Source organism: Anomaloglossus baeobatrachus, chromosome 3 (genome assembly GCF_048569485.1).
Source record: "Anomaloglossus baeobatrachus isolate aAnoBae1 chromosome 3, aAnoBae1.hap1, whole genome shotgun sequence".
Classification (NCBI taxonomy): domain Eukaryota; kingdom Metazoa; phylum Chordata; class Amphibia; order Anura; family Aromobatidae; genus Anomaloglossus; species Anomaloglossus baeobatrachus.
Window position 1 is genome coordinate 325762243 of NC_134355.1, and position 18887 is coordinate 325781129.

An 18887-nucleotide genomic window follows, 5' to 3' on the forward strand; every position below is an offset into this window, starting at 1 on the left:
TGATCGGTTTGCTGGAAGGCAAAGCGATCAGATGATGTGTCAGGATCAAGGGCCTGAATCACATCACACATCAGCTGATTGTATAATCGGCTTTTATACAATCAGCTGATGCATCAGTGCAAAAAAAAAAAAAATAAAAAAAAAATAATACTCACTTATGTGCTGTGCTGATTACCGGCAGCTCCTGGAGCGATCGATTGGACAGGAGTCTGATCCCGTTCGATCGCTGCAGGAGCTGCCGGTAATCAGCTGATGAAGTCCCCTGACGGCAGGATCAGCTGATAGCCGGCCGGGCGCGAAAAAGCCGGCGAGACTACGATCAGCTGATGCGTCAGGTGACTGCATCAGGTGATCCACCGCCAGGTCCTGCAAGCAAGGTCCTGCCCCGGGGAGACTGCACACAGCCAGAGCGGCGGTACCGAGACAGGGGCGGCTGGGAGCGGGCATGGCACCGGCAGACAGGTGAGTATATGTGACATTTTTTTTTTCTACTGTTCACTTTGGTTTTCGCCGCTGCCTCCACCTCCCGCCCAGACATGGCGCCGCACGGAGCTGACATGCACAGGACGGGAGGTGGACGCAGCGGTGACGGTACCGGGAGGATTCATGCTTCTGTGTTTACCAACAGAAGGAATCCTCTTCCTGTACACGTCACTGTAGTGCCCACCCCTTGCGTTTATAGCTGCGTTTTTAGTCATAGAAACGCGGCTATATGCGTTTTTCATTGCGTTGTTGAACATCTCATTGAACTCAATGGGTGAAAAACGCAGTGAAAAACGCAGAAATAATTGACATGCTGCATTTTTGTGGTCACCACAAAAACACAGCTACAAAAATACGCTGTGTGAGGACAGCACTTCTGAAAACCCATAGACATTGCTGGGGAAGCAATGTCACTGCGTTTTCAGCACAAAAACGCGGTAAAAAACTCCGCTAAAAACGCGGCAAAAACGCCTAGTGCGCACAAGGCCTTAGGTTTTTTTTATTTTTTTTAATTTTTTAAAAAAATTTTTTTTTTTTACTTTACTAGTCCCCCTAGGGGGCTATAGCGATCAGCAATCCGATCGCTCTGCACTATCTGCAGATCTCAGCTACAGAGCTGAGAACTGCAGATTTGGTGCTTTACTGTATTCCGGCATTGAGAGGAAGTGAGTCATGTTAGCTACAGGCGTCATCACATGACCCTGTGCTACCATGGCAACCACCGAAAGTCACGTCATCATGTCACGTGACTTCCGGTGGGGGTGGGGTAAGTGACTGTCATGGCGGCGCCCATATACATATCGCTGCCAGATTTTGGCAGCGAAATGTAAGGGGTTAATGGCCGCGGGTGGAAGCGATTCCACCCGCGGCTAGCAGGCACACATGTCAGCTGTTGATAACAGCTGATATGTGCACGGATCGCGGCCGCGTGCCGGCGGCAGGGGGCGGGGCTTACCGGCACACGATCTATGACGTACCCAGTACGTCATGGGTCGTTAAGGGGTTAATGCTTTGTCATTATCCTTTTGCTTTAACTCATTCACAACATTTGATGAAAGTTAACGTCATGGTTGGCAAAGGGTTTCCACAAAATGATGTAAGCTTATGTCATTGGAACCTCCAGTCACTGTGTCGGTGATTGGGGCAAGGTGCCTGCTATCTAACAGCTGTTGAGTGCTGATCTGTGACACAGATTGCTAATGTGGTATCAACATTCAAAAAGGGGGGCAAAATCTGAGCCTGGAAATTATAGGCCGTACGTTTAACCTCTAATGTGGGCAAGCCTTGAGGGTTTCCTAAAAGATGCTATCCTGGAGTATGTCAAGAAGAATAACCTCATAACCCAGTATCAACATGGGTTTATGAGGGGGTCGGTTGTGTAAAATTAATTTGATCAGCTTCTACGAGGAGGTAAGACTGGACCAGTGAAATGCAGTTGATATTGTCTATATCGACTTTTTAAAAGCGTTTGATACAGTGCCACACAAAAAGGTTGGTACATAAAATGAGACTAAATGGGAGTAGGCGAAAATATATGGAACTAGGTTAACAACTGGCTCAGTGATAGGAAACAGAGGGTGGTCATTAATAGACCACATGCAGATTGGGTCACAGTTAATAGAGGGTTACCACAGGGGTCAGGTTTGGGCCCTCTTCTATTTATCATTTAATTATAAACTTGTAGGTGGAATACAGAGTAGAATTTTAATATTTGCTGATGATTACCCTGCAGAATTTAAATATCAACACAGAGGAGCATTATTTATTAATAAAGAAGGATTTATGTAAGCTGGAGGCTTGGGCTGAGAAATAGCAATTGAAGTTTAATGTAGATAAATGATGCACTTTCCCCCCCCAAATGTTGGGGGAAAGTTGTGGGTGCATCTTATAGTCTGAATGTAGGGTTGCGGGGAATGAGGGTGCTGTGGTGGAGCGGGTCATCGGTGCACGGGCAGGCTGTAGCAGCGCCTGCCGTGACCACGTGGACCCGCTCATTTAATATGCACGCCCATCATCCCGCCCATGGGATGATGGGCGGGGGATAAACAGCTGGCCCACGTGATCACCCCTGGTAGCTACAGCCTGGAGTGATCATGTGCAGCTGTATTCACTGCCCCCCGCGCATCATCATCAGCGCGGGGTGCAGTGAATCAGTATACTCACCGGCCACAATCCCAGCAGCATCGCAATGTCCTCCTCTCTGTGCCGGTGGCAGCTGTGTGGAGACTAGCGGTGCGCACAGCAATGACGTCACCACTGTGCGCACGTGTCCACACGCAACCGCGGGCGGCACAGACAGGAGGACATTGCAATGCTGCAGGGATCGTGGCGGCTCCACACAGGTCAGCGGTGCTGCTGCTGACACAGACGAGAGTAGGAGCGATGCTGCAGGGAGTGAGGTAAGGAGAGTATGAACGTTTTTTTTTTTTTTTTTTATGTGCCACAGGATGCGGGCTGTATACCAGAATGGGGGCACATAGCAGGACGAGGCCATATTATGAGCAGGATGGGGGTATATGAGAGCAGGATGGGGGTATATGAGAGCAGGATGGGGGTATATGAGAGCAGGATGGGGGTATATGAGAGCAGGATGGGGGTATATGAGAGCAGGATGGGGGTATATGAGAGCAGGATGGGGCCATATGCCAGGATGGGGTATATAGCAGGATGTGGCCATATGCCAGGATGGGGTATATAGCAGGATGAGGCCATATGCCAGGATGACGGTATATAGCAGGATGTGGGCTATACCAGGATGAGGGACATATGCTGTATATACAAGGCAGGAGGATCATCACCAGGATGGGGTACCTTAGTAGAGAATTTGGGGACATTACCCCCCAGAACAGTGTCAGCAGCAGATCCTCGCCCAATAACAGTGTGTCATGACCACATTTTTTGCTTAAAATTTTATTTTCCTCCTCTACAACCAGAGTGCGTCTTATGGTCCGATGCGTCTTATGGTCCGAAAAATACGGTAATTATGTACTAAATGTAAAACACTGGCTAAAACGGTAACTGAAAAAGAATTTGATGTATGAGTGGGCAGCAAAGTCAATTTTAGTGACCAGTGTCGGGCAGCTGCTGTCAAGGCTTTTAAAATAATGAGATGCATTAAAAGAGGCATATATGCTCATGATGAGAACATAGTTTTGCCTCTGTATAAGTCACTAATATGGCAACACTTAGAATACAGTTTTGATCTCTGGTGTATAAGAAGGAAAGCTGAACTAGAGTGAGTGCTGAGCAGAACAGCCAATGTTATTAAAGGAATGGGTGGACGGCAATATCAAGAAAGAATAACCCCAAGTTCAATAACCTGTTTGAAAAACAAATCCTTGGAGGATATTTTATTACAATTTGCAAATAAATGAAGGGACAGTACAGAGACCTTTTACACCTAGGCCTTTTTTGGGGAGAAGGGGGCATCCATTACGTCTACAGGAAAAAAGGTTTAATTATTATCACAAACACAGATTTTTTACTCTAAGAGCAGTGAGACGATGGAACTCACTGCCACATGATGTGGGAATGGTTGATTCACTACAAAATTTGAAGAGAGGCCTGGCTGCCTTTCTTTAAAAATATAATATTACAGGTTATGGGCAGTCGATATTGTGATGGAACAATGATCAAGTCAACTAGTCTGATTGCCTTATGTGGAGTCAGGACGGAATTTTTCTCCAATAATATGGAGCTTACTGTCTTGCCCCATGGGGTCTTTGCCTTCCTCTGGATCAACATGTTAGCCTATAGGGTGAATTCAATAAACTTAAAAGGGGGGTTCCCACAAAAAAAAAAAAAAAAAAAAAGTAGTTATTCTTAAAGTTCATTTTAATCAATATGAACATTTTTTTTTTTTAAAACATCTAATTGTGGAACTTATTATTCCAAGATCTAATGATTAAAATGTACTTTTTGGAAGAAAACCCTTTTAAACGGGTGGTTAACCCATTTTTTAATTTTTCACTATCAATGTAAATCCCTATTATAAGTCTCTTCTTAATTGCCTTCTATTTCCAGATCTGGCACTGAGCGGTCCTATCCCCCTCGCTCAGTGTCGATCACATGACCTCCGGGTGCTGCGGCCTCTGACATCCGCTGATGATATGTCAACTTCCGGGCTCTGAAAGTTGACATGACATGAGCAGCTCAATCGATCTTTGATCCTGAGTGACTGGGCTTTGGGCAGTGATCACCAAAACATCACAGCCCAGCATCAAGAGAAGGGCTTACCCATCCTGCAGCTGTGTGCGGGCCGGCACCAGAAGTGAGAGGCGAGGAAGAGGAGGAGTCACATCGGGTGAGTATGTTATTGCACGGGGGGGGGGAGGGAGGATGAGCAGTGCACAGTGTGTGAGTGCAGACCAGTGTGTGTGTGTTTATGTATTGTGCAGAGCTTGGAGCTGCTGCTGTGTCACTGATGTGATTTCTCTCAGTGCTTTGATAACATGCAGAGACAGGGAAGAAGGCAGGGAGGAGTCTTTGGGTGGAGATCTGAGTGGGTGTGAGATACAGACTGCTGCCACCACAAAGGATTATGGAAGTTGTAGGAACTGAACCCAGGAAGTCAGGAGAGAGATTAAGCCCCATCAGAGATGGAGGCAGCAATGAGGATGTGCTGATACAGCATGATAAAAGGTAATATTGCTGAAATAACATAATAGATGTGTGGAGAGGCACATATTAGCAAGATTTATGAGAAGAGAAAAAAAAAAATTGGTTTTGGTAACTGGACAACTTCTTTAAGTTCACATTAATAATATGCAACTATCTTGAATTGTTTGGCAGATTTGAGAAGAAAATGGGAATACTTGGGAGCAGCAGAAATAAAAAGGGCAAAAACTGGCTACTTTTCATAGGTTATAGGGCCTTTATGTTTATGTTTAACTACTTCCAGAATGCCCATAGACTTTATATGTCTGGGCAGTTCATACTTTCCCATACAATGACGTTCTAAAATGTCAACACTTTTTAACCAGCTTGCACAAGATCATGAAGCTGCGGACAAGATCAGAAGAAAGAGCAGCTCCGGAACTGAGCATTTCTGGTTTTGTGTGGTATGACTCTTGTGCATGAGAATATCAAAAAAATTACACTTTTTTTAAAGTTGTGATTTTCATACTTTTTGTTAAACCAATCTCAAATTCTATCAATCTAAATTTACCACTAACATAAAAGTGCAATGTGTCACGGAAAAAAAAACTCAGAATCATGGGAACATATAAAAGCTTTGTAAAGTAATTACCACATAAAGTGACATGAAAAATGAGTCCTGGTAAGAAACAAACTGGCTGCAGCAGGAATAAGTTAAAAAAAAAAAACAAAAAAAAAAACATATGCAACGTAGTAAAGTAGTAATTGAAACAAATAGATGGGATTATTTCCTGACTTGTAAGTTTTTATTTGAATTAACCTTCGTTATCAGGAATAGCTGCTGAGTAAAACAAGCCGGTTAATATGCCACCAACCATAATTACTTTTTTTTGTTACAGGTTTGTGCAGCAACTGAAGGAAAAAATAAAAAAGATCTGAACCAAGAAAGCAAAACAGAGAGAACCTGTCATCAAATGTTTGCCACTTAATCTGAGTTTAGCATAATGTAGAGGCAGAGACCCTGATTCCAGTGGTGTGACACTTTGGCTGCAATTGTGACAAATATCCCTTTTTTATCAGCAGAAGATTAGAGGACAAGTCATGTAGTCTTCCACATGCATGAGCTCTGAATAAGCCCTCCTCCATGACTGGCAGCCTTCAGAAAGCAGCCAATCAGTGATGTGGGAGGAGTTATACAGAACTCAGCGTTTAGAGAAGCGGTAGGTCTGCAGCAGATACAATCCCTAGCAAATCAACAGTAAGAAACTCAGTAAGTGATACATCACTGGAATCAGGGTCTTGGCCCCTACATCATGCTACTCTTAGATGGGAGAGAAAATCCCTGTGAGAGATTCCTATTAAAAACATAATAGCGATACATTTTTGCTCACCTGAACAATTTTTTTATCCGACATTCCTGCCACAAACAGATTCTGTTTGTCTTGATCAGGATTGAACTTAACACAATATGGCACCTTTCTGTTTGTGAACCTGGATATGCATTGTCCTTTTAAAAAAAAATAAATAAATAAAAAAAAATAAATCACAAATTAACATGGTACTTTTAAGTCTTTCAAGTCCTAGGTAATGCAGATTTAATAAAAAAATAAATATTGTTTGTGCACAGATTGTACATGATTTTTATTTTCATTAAAGGGGTATTCCCATCTCCAAAATCTTATCCTAATATGTAGTAGATTTAATAATAATATTAGCAAATAACTCCAGTGAAAAATGTAGTACAGTTGTCATGAAATGGCCATATCTCTTACCTCATGTGCAGGGCATTGCAGCTTGGGCATCCACGATTACATCCACTCATTGATTAGTTAGTTGCTCATGGTCGTAACTATGGATTCCTAAACTGCAATTCCCTGCAGATGAGGTAAGAGATATGGCTAATCAGGAGAACTACACCATATTGCTAATTAGAGGTATTTGATATTATTAGTGCTACACTTACTACATATTGGAATATGATATTGGAAATAGGAATAACCTTTTATCTTTTTTATAGAAGAGTAATTTAAACTACACCTTATATGCAATATGAGGCGTTTCAAAGAAGAAGGGAATTTTGTTTACTTACCGTAAATTCCTTTTCTTCTAGCTCTAATTGGGAGACCCAGACAATTGGGTGTATAGCTTCTGCCTCCGGAGGCCGCACAAAGTATTACACTTAAAAGTGTTAAGCCCCTCCCCTTCTGCCTATACACCCCCCGTGCTCCCACGGGCTCCTCAGTTTTGGTGCAAAAGCAAGAAGGAGGAAAAAGAATTATAAACTGGTTTAAAGTAACTTCAATCCGAAGGAATATCGGAGAACTGAAACCATTCAACATGAACACATGTGTACACAAAAAAACAGGGCGGGTGCTGGGTCTCCCAATTAGAGTTAGAAGAAAAGGAATTTACGGTAAGTAAACAAAATTCCCTTCTTCTTTGTCGCTCTATTGGGAGACCCAGACAATTGGGACGTCCAAAAGCAGTCCCTGGGTGGGTAAATTAATACCTCGTAAGAGCCGTAAAACGGCCCTTTCCTACAGGTGGGCAACCGCCGCCTGAAGGACTCGTCTACCTAGGCTGGCATCCGCCGAAGCATAGGTATGCACCTGATAGTGCTTCGTGAAAGTGTGCAGGCTCGACCAGGTAGCCGCCTGACACACCTGCTGAGCCGTAGCCTGGTGCCTCAAAGCCCAGGACGCGCCCACGGCTCTGGTAGAATGGGCCTTCAGCCCTGAGGGAACCGGAAGCCCAGCCGAACGGTAAGCTTCGATAATTGGCTCCTTGATCCACCGAGCCAGGGTTGATTTGGAAGCCTGTGACCCTTTACGCTGGCCAGCGACAAGGACAAAGAGTGCATCCGAGCGGCGCAGGGGCGCCGTACGAGAAATGTAGAGTCTGAGTGCTCTCACCAAATCTAACAAGTGCAAATCCTTTTCACATTGGTGAACTGGATGAGGATAAAAAGAAGGTGAGGAAATATCCTGATTGAGATGAAAGGGGGATACCACCTTAGGGAGAAAATCCGGAACCGGACGTAGAACCACCTTGTCCTGGTGAACACCAGGAAAGGGGCTTTTCACGACAATGCTGCTAGCTCAGACACTCTCCGAAGAGAAGTGACTGCTACAAGAAAAACCACTTTCTGCGAAAGTCGTGAGAGGGAAATATCTCTCATTGGCTTGAATGGTGGTTTCTGAAGAACCATCAGAACCCTGTTTAGATCCCAGGGTTCTAACGGCCGCTTGTAAGGTGGAACGATGTGACAAACCCCCTGCAGGAACGTGCGTACCTGTGGAAGTCTGGCTAGGCGCTTCTGGAAAAACACAGAGGGCGCTGAGACTTGTCCCTTAAGGGAGCCGAGCGACAAACCCTTTTCCAGTCCAGATTGAAGGAAGGACAGAAAAGTAGGTAATGCAAATGGCCAGGGAGAAAAACCCTGAACAGAGCACCATGACAGAAAAAATTTTTCACGTCCTGTGAAAGATCTTGGCGGACGTTGATTTCCTAGCCTGTCTAATAGTGGCAATGACGTCTTGAGATAACCCTGAAGACGCTAGGGTCCAGGACTCAATGGCCACACAGTCAGGTTGAGGGCCGCAGAATTCAGATGGAAAAACGGCCCTCGAGATAGCAAGTCTGTTCGGTCTGGTAGAGTCCACGGTTGGCCGACCGTGAGATGCCACAGATCCGGGTACCACGACCTCCTCGGCCAGTCTGGAGCGACGAGGATGGCGCGGCGGCAGTCGATCCTGATCTTGCGTAACACTCTGGGCAACAGTGCCAGCGGAGGAAACACATAAGGGAGCTGAAACTGCGACCAATCCTGAACTAAGGCGTCTGCCGCCAGAGCTCTGGGATCTTGAGACCGTGCCATGAACATTGGTATCTTGTTGTTGTTGTGCCGGGACGCCATGAGGTCGACGTCCGGCACCCCCCAGCAGCAACAGATCTCCTGAAACACGTCCGGGTGAAGGGACCATTCCCCTGCGTCCATGCCCTGGCAACTGAGATAATCTGCTTCCCAGTTTTCCACGCCTGGGATGTGAACTGCGGATATGGTGGATGCCGTGGCTTCCACCCACATCAAAATCCGCCGGACTTCCTGGAAGGCTTGCCGGCTGCGTGTGCCGCCTTGGTGGTCGATGTATGCCACCGCTGTGGAATTGTCCGACTGAATTCGGATCTGCTTGCCCTCCAGCCACTGCTGGAACGCTTTCTGGGCAAGATACACTGCCCGTATTTCCAGAACATTGATCTGAAGCGAGGACTCTTGCTGGGTCCACGTACCCTGAGCCCTGTGGTGGAGAAAAACCGCTCCCCACCCTGACAGACTCGCGTCCGCCGTGACTACTTCCCAGGATGGGGGAAGGAAGGATTTCCCCTTCGATAATGAAGTGGGAAGAAGCCACCACCTAAGGGAAGCTCTGGTCGCCTGAGAGAGGGAGACGGTCCTGTCGAGGGACGTCGTCTTCCTGTCCTATTTGCGTAGGATGTCCCATCGAAGGGGACGCAGGTGAAACTGCGCGAAGGGGACTGCCTCCATTGCTGCCACCATCTTCCCCAGGAAGTGCATGAGGCACCTCAAGGGGTGTGACTGGCCTTGAAGGAGAGATTGTACCCCTTTTTGTAGTGACTACTGCTTGAACAGCGGAAGCTTCACTATCGCTGAGAGGGTATGAAACTCCATGCCAAGATATGTCAGCGAGTGGGCCGGTGTCAGATTTGACTTTGGAAAATTGATGATCCACCCGAAACCCTGGAGAGTCTCCAGGGAAGCGTCGAGGCTGCGTTGGCATGCCTCTTGAGAGGGTGCCTTGATCAGCATCCAAGTACTGGATCACCGAGTGACCCTGCGAGTGTAGGAGCGCTACTACAGTAGCCATAATCTTGGTAAAAACCCGTGGGGCTGTTGCCAGGCTGAACGGCAGTGCCACGAATTGCAGGTGTTCGTTTCCTATGGCGAAGCGCAAGAAGCGCTGGTGCTCTAGAGCAATCGGTACGTGGAGATAAGCATCTTTGATATCGATCGATGCAAGGAAATCTCCTTGGGACATTCAGGCGATGACGGAGCGGAGGGATTCCATCCTGAACAGTCTGGTTTTTACATGTTTGTTGAGCAGTTTCAGGTCCGGGACCGGGCGGAAAGACCCGTCCTCCTTTGGGACCACAAACAAGTTGGAGTAGAAACCGTGGCTCAGTTACTAAAGAGTAACCAGGATCACCACTCCTTCTGCCTTCAGAGTGCGCAGCGCCTGCAGAAGAGCCTCGGCTCGCTAGGGAGGCGGGGATGACCTGAAGAATCGAGTCGGGGGACGAGAGGTGAACTCTATCTTGTAACCGTGAGACAGAATGTCTCTCACCCAGCGGTCTTTTATTTGTGGCAGCCAGGTGTCGCAAAAGCGGGAGAGCCTGCCACCGACCGAGGATGCTACTAGAGGAGGTCGAAAGTCATGAGGAAGCCGCTTTGTTAGCGGCGCCTCCGGTGGCCTTTTAAGGACGTGACTTAGACCGCCATGCATCAGAGTTCCTTTGTTCTTTCTGAGACCTTTTGGACGAGGAGAATTGGGACCTGCCCGCGCCCTGAAAGGACCGAAACCTCGACTGCCCTCTCCTCTGTTGGGGTATGTTCTGTTTGGGCTGGGGTAAGGATGTATCCTTTCCCTTGGATTGTTTGATGATTTCATCCAGACGCTCGCCAAACAGCCTGTCGCCAGAAATTGGCAAACTGGTTAAGCGCTTTTTTGGAAGCAGAATCTGCCTTCCATTCCCGTAGCCACAAGGCCCTGCGGAGTACCACCGAATTGGCGGCCGCGACCGCCGTACGGCTCGCAGAGTCCAGGACAGCAATAATAACGTAAGACGCAATTGCCGAGGTCTGTGTGGTAATGGATGCCACTTGTGGCGCGGCCGTGCATTTGGCTGCTTCAATTTGCGCTTGACCTGCTGAGATAGCTTGCAGCGCCCATACGGCTGCGAATGCTGGGGCAGAAGAAGCTCCGATAGCTTCATAGATGGATTTCAACCAGAGCTCCATTTGCCTGTCAGTGGCATCTTTGAACGAGGCCCCCTCTTCCACTGCAAGTATGGATCTAGCCGCCAGTCTGGAGATTGGAGGATCCACTATGGGACACTGAGTCCAACCTTTAACCACGTCAGGGGAAAAAGGATAACGTGTATCCTTAAGGCGCTTAGAAAAAAACGCTTATCTGGACAAGCATGATGATTCTGGAGTGCCTCTCTGAAATCAGAGTGGTCTAGAAACATACTCTGTGTATGAGAAGCTGACTCCTCCGCCGGAGGAGCTGAGGGAGAAATATCCAGCATTTGATCGATGGACGCAATAAGATCGTTCACTATGGCGTCCCCGTCTGGAGTATTAAGATTGAGAGCGCCCTCAGGATCAGAATCCTGATCAGCTGTCTCCGCATCATCAACCAGAGATTCCCCCCGCTGAGACCCTGAACAATATGATGTCGAGGGAAATTCTAAGCGAGCCCGCTTAGTTGGTCTGGGGCTGGGGTCTAAGTCAGAACCCTCAGCCTGGGATGTATGAGATACCCCGGGAGGACATTGTTGGTCCAACTGAGGGGGGCCAGGGAACAATGATTCAACAGAGTCCCTTTGCTGAGATACCGGCCTGGACTGCAAGGCTTCTAGTATCTTAGCCATAGTCTCAGAGAGTTTTGCAAACTCCGTCCCCGTGTCAACAGGTGGCTCCCCCTGGGCCCCTCTTAGCATGGGCCCTGGCTGAAGCAGTGTCACAGGGGCCGAACAATGCCCATAATGAGGGTCAATGGAACCTGCCGGCAGCTGGGTCGTACAAGCGACGCAGGCAGCATAATAAGCCTGTGTTTTGGCACCCCTGCCTTTTGTGGGCGCCCTGAGTAACACAATAGGGTATATAGCCAGAATGAACTGTGCTCATACAGTGTGAAATATATACTATAAACAAATAATTCATCAATACACTACAGCACCATGGGGCTAGCACCACATGTGCTGCTTACCATCCGCCTAAAGCGGTTATGAGGCCACCAGAGACCGTGTCTGGGTCTCCCAGTGTTTGTCCCTCTCTGCAGCGTCGTAGGAGCTGACAGGAAATGGCTGCGGCGTCCTGACGAGAGGAGGGAGCCGTGGTCGTGGCCGAGGTGCTCACACTGTGCACAGTGAGGGGGGTGGAGTATGGAAATCATACTCCAGCCCTCAGTGCTGCTCGTTCCGTGCAGCGTCCCGCCCTTCCCCTGCCTGTCAGGGCTGAGGGCGGGAGAAAGGGAAAACTAGGCCGCAAGCAAGCCGGGGACTCGAGTATAAGCGTGGCCGCCGTAAAAGCGCGGCCGACGCCGAAGTCCCCGGCGAACTACAAGTCCCAGCCGCGCCGCAGTTTCCCATGGCAGCGGCGGTTAGCGCGGTAGTCCCTACATATAAACACACTCAGCGACGCTGAGTGTGTAATGGCACAGTTTGACCCGGTCAGCGCCGCGGTCCCCGGTGCACTAGCACACCCAGCAAAGCTGAGGTGTTGCCGTGCGCGGTCCCCACAGGGATACAGAGTACCTTCACGTAGCAGGGCCATGTCCCTGAACGATACCCGGCTCCTATCCATCAGGCTCCCAGGAGTTGTGGATGAAGCACGGTCTCAGTGCCTGGAGACCGATAGGATCCCACTTCGCCCTGAGGGGGATGGGGAAGGAAAGCAGCATGTGGGCTCCAGCCTCTGTACCCGCAATGGATACCTCAACCTTAACAACACCGCCGACAAGAGTGGGGTGAGAAGGGAGCATGCTGGGGGCCCTATATAGGCCCACTTTTCTTCCAACCGACATAGTCAGCAGCTGCTGCTGACCAATCTGTGGAGCTGTGCTGTGCGTGTCTGACCTCCTTCGCACAAAGCAAAAAACTGAGGAGCCCGTGGGAGCACGGGGGGTGTATAGGCAGAAGGGGAGGGGCTTAACACTTTTGAGTGTAATACTTTGTGCGGCCTCCGGAGGCAGAAGCTATACACCCAATTGTCTGGGTCTCCCAATAGAGCGACAAAGAAATAGAATATGTAGACCCCTGTTTCAAGGAATATATTAGTAATTTCCAGAGGACATAACTTGCTCCTGTACAATCACTTACATAGCAACACATAGGTATTTACCTTTTTTCTTGCAACGTGTAAGACAAGACTCATCCTCTAATTACACATCATTTAAAGAACATTTCATGAAAAATTAAAGGGAATCTGTAGGTATTTGCCATGTAATCTGACTGCAGCATGAGGTAGGGCAAGAGACTGATTCCAGTGACATGTCACTTAATTTACTGGATGCAGCAGTTCTGATAAAGTTTCAGGGTTTTTTACGTCATTCTAGCAGAGCTGAGTTGTTGGAAGTGTGTACAACCCAGCCCACATCACAGCTTACTGCAAATAAGTTGCAGGGTGATGGCTGGACTAGGATGTACAAGTCCAGGTGTCTTGTAGTGATAAAACACTGATTGTATTAAAACAGGTAAACAGTGTCTAGGAAGTGTTTTGCAGTTTTAACGCTGGAATCAGGGTCTCTGCTCCTACATTATGGTCCTCTCAGATTACAAAGCAAAAACCTGGGAACAGATTTCCTTAATCTCACATAGTATATTCCTTGCTCTCTCTTTTGTTTTCTAGTACTACAGATATGATGACAGCTTGGAGGATCAGCATGGTTCACCCTGTCCTAGCACAATTGTCTTTTAGTAGCAGAAAAGAGGATCTCTCTCCTCAATGTATGGGAGCAATGAAAACCTTTGTTTAGTTGTCTCCTGGATGTCATTGCACTTTTGTTGGAAGGCACTCGCCACCTTGTCAAAAGTTCCATAGATGTCTGAAGTAGCAAAGACCCCTCAGTTCAACAAAGGTTTCTTTAGGTGATTGGCATATTAGCCATGGCATACCCTCAATATATGGGAGCGGGAAAATCATCTATAGGAAAAGCAGCTGACCATATGAAGGCAGAAATGAAGATTCTGGTCTTTAATGTACAGACTTCTTACAAGATGGACATGTGGCTAGTCTTAACAAGCAATATATAACCTTAAGTTACAAAGAGAAATATTCGCAATAAAAATGAACGTTAGAGATATAAAAGCCAGTACCTGTCTCAGAGTCCCACAGCTTCAGATAGCGGTCGTACGCTGCACTTAGGAACTGGGTTCCAGCATTGTTGAAACAAATGTCACGAACAGCTTTACTGTGACCTGAACAGTAATAAGAGCAATAATTATATAGATCTAACATAATGAACAATCAAAACATCTATGGCTAGAATCTGGGGATTATTTCAATAACAAGGATTTGTCAGGGCAAAATGACATCCCACAGTAAGAATATCAGTGTAGGGCAGTTTGCCCTAAGAATAATCATACTTTGTGTTTCCCAATTCATAGTCTAATTTTCCAGAAAAAGTCGTTAAAATATTATGCATAAAAGATATTCAGTGCACCGAGGGCAGTATTCTGCAGTCCAAAGCACCTTCTGACAGTATAGCGCTATGTCTAAGTAAAGCCAGCGCTGTCCATCAATAAATGGGCGAGTGGTGCAGACCCTGCTGACAGATGCACCGAGCCATTCATCTGCATACACTGTTAAAGAAGCTTATCAGGATATCTAGATTAAAAATTTGATATCAAACGGTATAACTGAGGGAAATCTGGCCAGCATTGAGTTCTAAAATGGGGCACTATTATCCCCCATTAAAATGGAGCATGCATGCTCACCTGCCGCGCCATGCATTCTCTATGGGGACGGTTGGAAAGAGCAATATGCTGCTCTCAACAGTTCCATAATCGATGGTGGTAGCCAAGTAGGTACACTGCCACTCCAGTCTATGGGAGATCAAAGTGCCCTACATAGCAATTAGCTATAGTCTCGATATAAATCTTTACAGAGTGAAAGCATAGGATATCAAATAAAGGCATACATTGATTCTCAACCAGCCAACTAATAATCAAGCGGATATGGAAGGACAAGTGCTGAAATCCCTGTGAAATAACCAGGTTCTTCAGCACAGTCCAGTTGGGGCAACAGCCACTGACTGTAGTTACAAGAGCTGTGATTAGTACACTAAGAAGGGGCAGCAGCATACATACAGTCAGGGCCAGAAATATTTGGACAGTGACACAAGTTTTGTTATTTTAGCTGTTTACAAAAACATGTTCAGAAATACAATTATATATATAATATGGGACAAGGGACTCTAAGGACTACAATTCACTCTGAAGGCGTCTCCCTCGTTAACCTGTAATCAATGAAGTAGTTAAAAGGTCTGGGGTTGATTACAGGTGTGTGGTTTTGCATTTGGAAGCTGTTGCTGTGACCAGACAACATGCGGTCTAAGGAACTCTCAATTGAGGTGAAGCAGAACATCCTGAGGCTGAAAAAAAAGAAAAAATCCATCAGAGAGATAGCAGACATGCTTGGAGTAGCAAAATCAACAGTCGGGTACATTCTGAGAAAAAAGGAATTCACTGGTGAGCTTGGGAACTCAAAAAAGCCTGGGCATCCACGGATGACAACAGTGGTGGATGATCGCCGCATACTTTCTTTGGTGAAGAAGAACCCGTTCACAACATCAACTGAAGTCCAGAACACTCTCAGTGAAGTAGGTGTATCTGTCTCTAAGTCAACAGTAAAGAGAAGACTCCATGAAAGTAAATACAAATTGTTCACATCTAGATGCAAACCATTCATCAATTCCAAAAATAGACAGGCCAGAGTTAAATTTGCTGAAAAACACCTCATGAAGCCAGCTCAGTTCTGGAAAAGTATTCTATGGACAGATGAGACCAAGATCAACCTGTACCAGAATGATGGGAAGAAAAAAAGTTTGGAGAAGAAAGGGAACGGCACATGATCCAAGGCACACCACATCCTCTGTAAAACATGGTGGAGGCAACGTGATGGCATGGGAATGCATGGCTTTCAATGGCACTGGGTCACTTGTGTTTATTGATGACATAACAGCAGACAACAGTAGCCGGATGAATTCTGAAGTGTACCGGGATATACTTTCAGCCCAGATTCAGCCAAATGCCGCAAAGTTGATCGGACGGCGCTTCATAGTACAGATGGACAATGACCCCAAGCATACAGCCAAAGCTACCCAGGAGTTCATGAGTGCTAAAAAGTGGAACATTCTGCAATGGCCAAGTCAAATCACCAGATCTTAACCCAATTGAGCATGCATTTCACTTGTTCAAATCCAGACTTAAGACGGAAAGACCCACAAACAAGCAAGACCTGAAGGCTGCGGCTGTAAAGGCCTGGCAAAGCATTAAGAAGGAGGAAACCCAGCGTTTGGTGATGTCCATGGGTTCCAGACTTAAGGCAGTGATTGCCTCCAAAGGATTCGCAACAAAATATTGAAAATAAAAATATTTTGTTTGGGTTTGGTTTATTTGTCCAATTACTTTTGACCTCCTAAAATGTGGAGTGTTTGTAAAGAAATGTGTACAATTCCTACAATTTCTATCAGATATTTTTGTTCAAACCTTCAAATTAAACGTTACAATCTGCACTTGAATTCTGTTGTAGAGGTTTCATTTCAAATCCAATGTGGTGGCATGCAGAGCCCAACTCGCGAAAATTGTGTCACTGTCCAAATATTTCTGGACCTAACTGTACACTACAAGTAGAAAAATGTGTTTGTATGGAGATCCCAACTGACACCAAGGACACCAATACTGAACACATAAGGCTGGATGCTTTGTCTCACAAGCAGACATTCTTTACAAGATTCATACTGTACCTATAAATGTCCGTAGACATCTTCGTTCATTGTACACTTCCCAAAGCTGTAATAAGAACACATGTTAGTAAGCACATGTATAATGGCGGCATATCAAACAGGTATTGTGGAAGGGTACATGCTCTAAAGAAAAATCAGTGCTGCCCAATTACCAGGCTAATTAATACAAAGCTTGAGTCATTCTATATGCGAGGGGTTGTCCAGTCTAGGAAGAAAAGCCTGCAGGCACGATGACTGCTGAATCATGACAGTGAGCGGTGCACACTCTGTCACATTTCTCCTTTTTCCCCCCATGTAAGTGGGCGATCAAGTGATCGTATTTATACAATTCGCATACTTGTGGTCACAAACAGACAAGCCTCCCTCATCTGCTAAAATATTGAAATGCCAAGGAGAGTTTAGTCGGCACGTGACTGCAAGAATGCAGATTGTAGAAATGCAGTTTTGTGACGGCCCATACAAGAAATACAGCAAAATCGTGACAATGTGCGCATTGCTACAATATGGCAGTCTGCAGTCAGAAAAAATGACTGCAGACTTTTCCTCTTAGACTGGCTAACCTCTTTAACACTAGAACTACTGGACTCGTAACACCTATATAGAAATACATGGTGCAAAGTAGTCAAAATGACTATCTCAGTAGTTCTAGTGTTAAGCATGTATCAATGCTGCATAAATACTTGGGGACCTCTTTCCTAGGTTGACCCCATTTAAGGACTTTAAGGTACATTCCATGTCTGAGAATTATTACTAACCTTAATCTTGCAATCCATGGAACACGACAATAACAAATGGCCAGAGAGGGGGAATAATCTTACAGCACTGACACCCTGAAAAACAGGAGAAAACAAGAAAGAATTTCAACTGAAGTGTACAAATTGTCTCTCCAGTAAAGGAGACAAACTCTAGCACAGCGCCACCTATTGGAAGTAGCGATCCTAAAAGTCACAAGTGGATTTTCGACAATCCTTTGCAATATGACTCAGGATATATAAGCCAGATCAGAATCCCAATTTGCAGACACGGTGTTTCGGGGTGCTTGCCCCTCGTCAGTGCAAAGTATGGGGGTGTCTGATCTGGCTCATGAGAAAGCTATGTGGGGACCACGGGGGAACACTATTCTCCTTAAGGAGACTTTGCAAGCCAGTCTGGCTGCCAGGTAAGGGGACTTATAGCTGCAATGCCCCTAAAATTCCACGGGGGAACACTATTCTCCTTAAGGAGACTTTGCAAGCCAGTCTGGCTGCCAGGTAAGGGGACTTATAGCTGCAATGCCCCTCTGGGAAATATTCAAATTGTCTCTCCAGTAAAGGAGACAAACTCTAGCACAGCGCCACCTATTGGAAGTAGCGATCCTAAAAGTCACAAGTGGATTTTCGACAATCCTTTGCAATATGACTCAGGATATATAAGCCAGATCAGAATCCCAATTTGCAGACACGGTGTTTCGGGGTGCTTGCCCCTCGTCAGTGCAAAGTATGGGGGTGTCTGATCTGGCTCATGAGAAAGCTATGTGGGGACCACGGGGGAACACTATTCTCCTTAAGGAGACTTTGCAAGCCAGTCTGGCTGCCAGGTAAGGGGACTTATAGCTGCAATGCCCCTAAAATTCCACGGGGGAACACTATTCTCCTTAAGGAGACTTTGCAAGCCAGTCTGGCTGCCAGGTAAGGGGACTTATAGCTGCAATGCCCCTCTGGGAAATATTCAAATTGTCTCTCCAGTAAAGGAGACAAACTCTAGCACAGCGCCACCTATTGGAAGTAGCGATCCTAAAAGTCACAAGTGGATTTTCGACAATCCTTTGCAATATGACTCAGGATATATAAGCCAGATCAGAATCCCAATTTGCAGACACGGTGTTTCGGGGTGCTTGCCCCTCGTCAGTGCAAAGTATGGGGGTGTCTGATCTGGCTCATGAGAAAGCTATGTGGGGACCACGGGGGAACACTATTCTCCTTAAGGAGACTTTGCAAGCCAGTCTGGCTGCCAGGTAAGGGGACTTATAGCTGCAATGCCCCTAAAATTCCACGGGGGAAC

At 46.4% G+C, this 18887-nt stretch overlaps 1 protein-coding gene across 1 annotated transcript in view; it reads right to left on the reverse strand.

The window, feature by feature from the left end:
* The window catches only part of CDC40 (cell division cycle 40), a 102040-nt gene that overhangs the window by 17035 nt on the left and 66118 nt on the right, over positions 1 to 18887 (reverse strand). The window contains exons 8-11 of the mRNA XM_075338345.1: positions 17603 to 17677; positions 16848 to 16893; positions 14197 to 14298; positions 6471 to 6586 (exon numbers count right to left, since the gene is read on the reverse strand). Coding sequence (XP_075194460.1) covers positions 6471 to 6586; positions 14197 to 14298; positions 16848 to 16893; positions 17603 to 17677 — 339 coding nt within the window. The remainder of the gene's footprint in view (positions 1 to 6470; positions 6587 to 14196; positions 14299 to 16847; positions 16894 to 17602; positions 17678 to 18887) is intronic.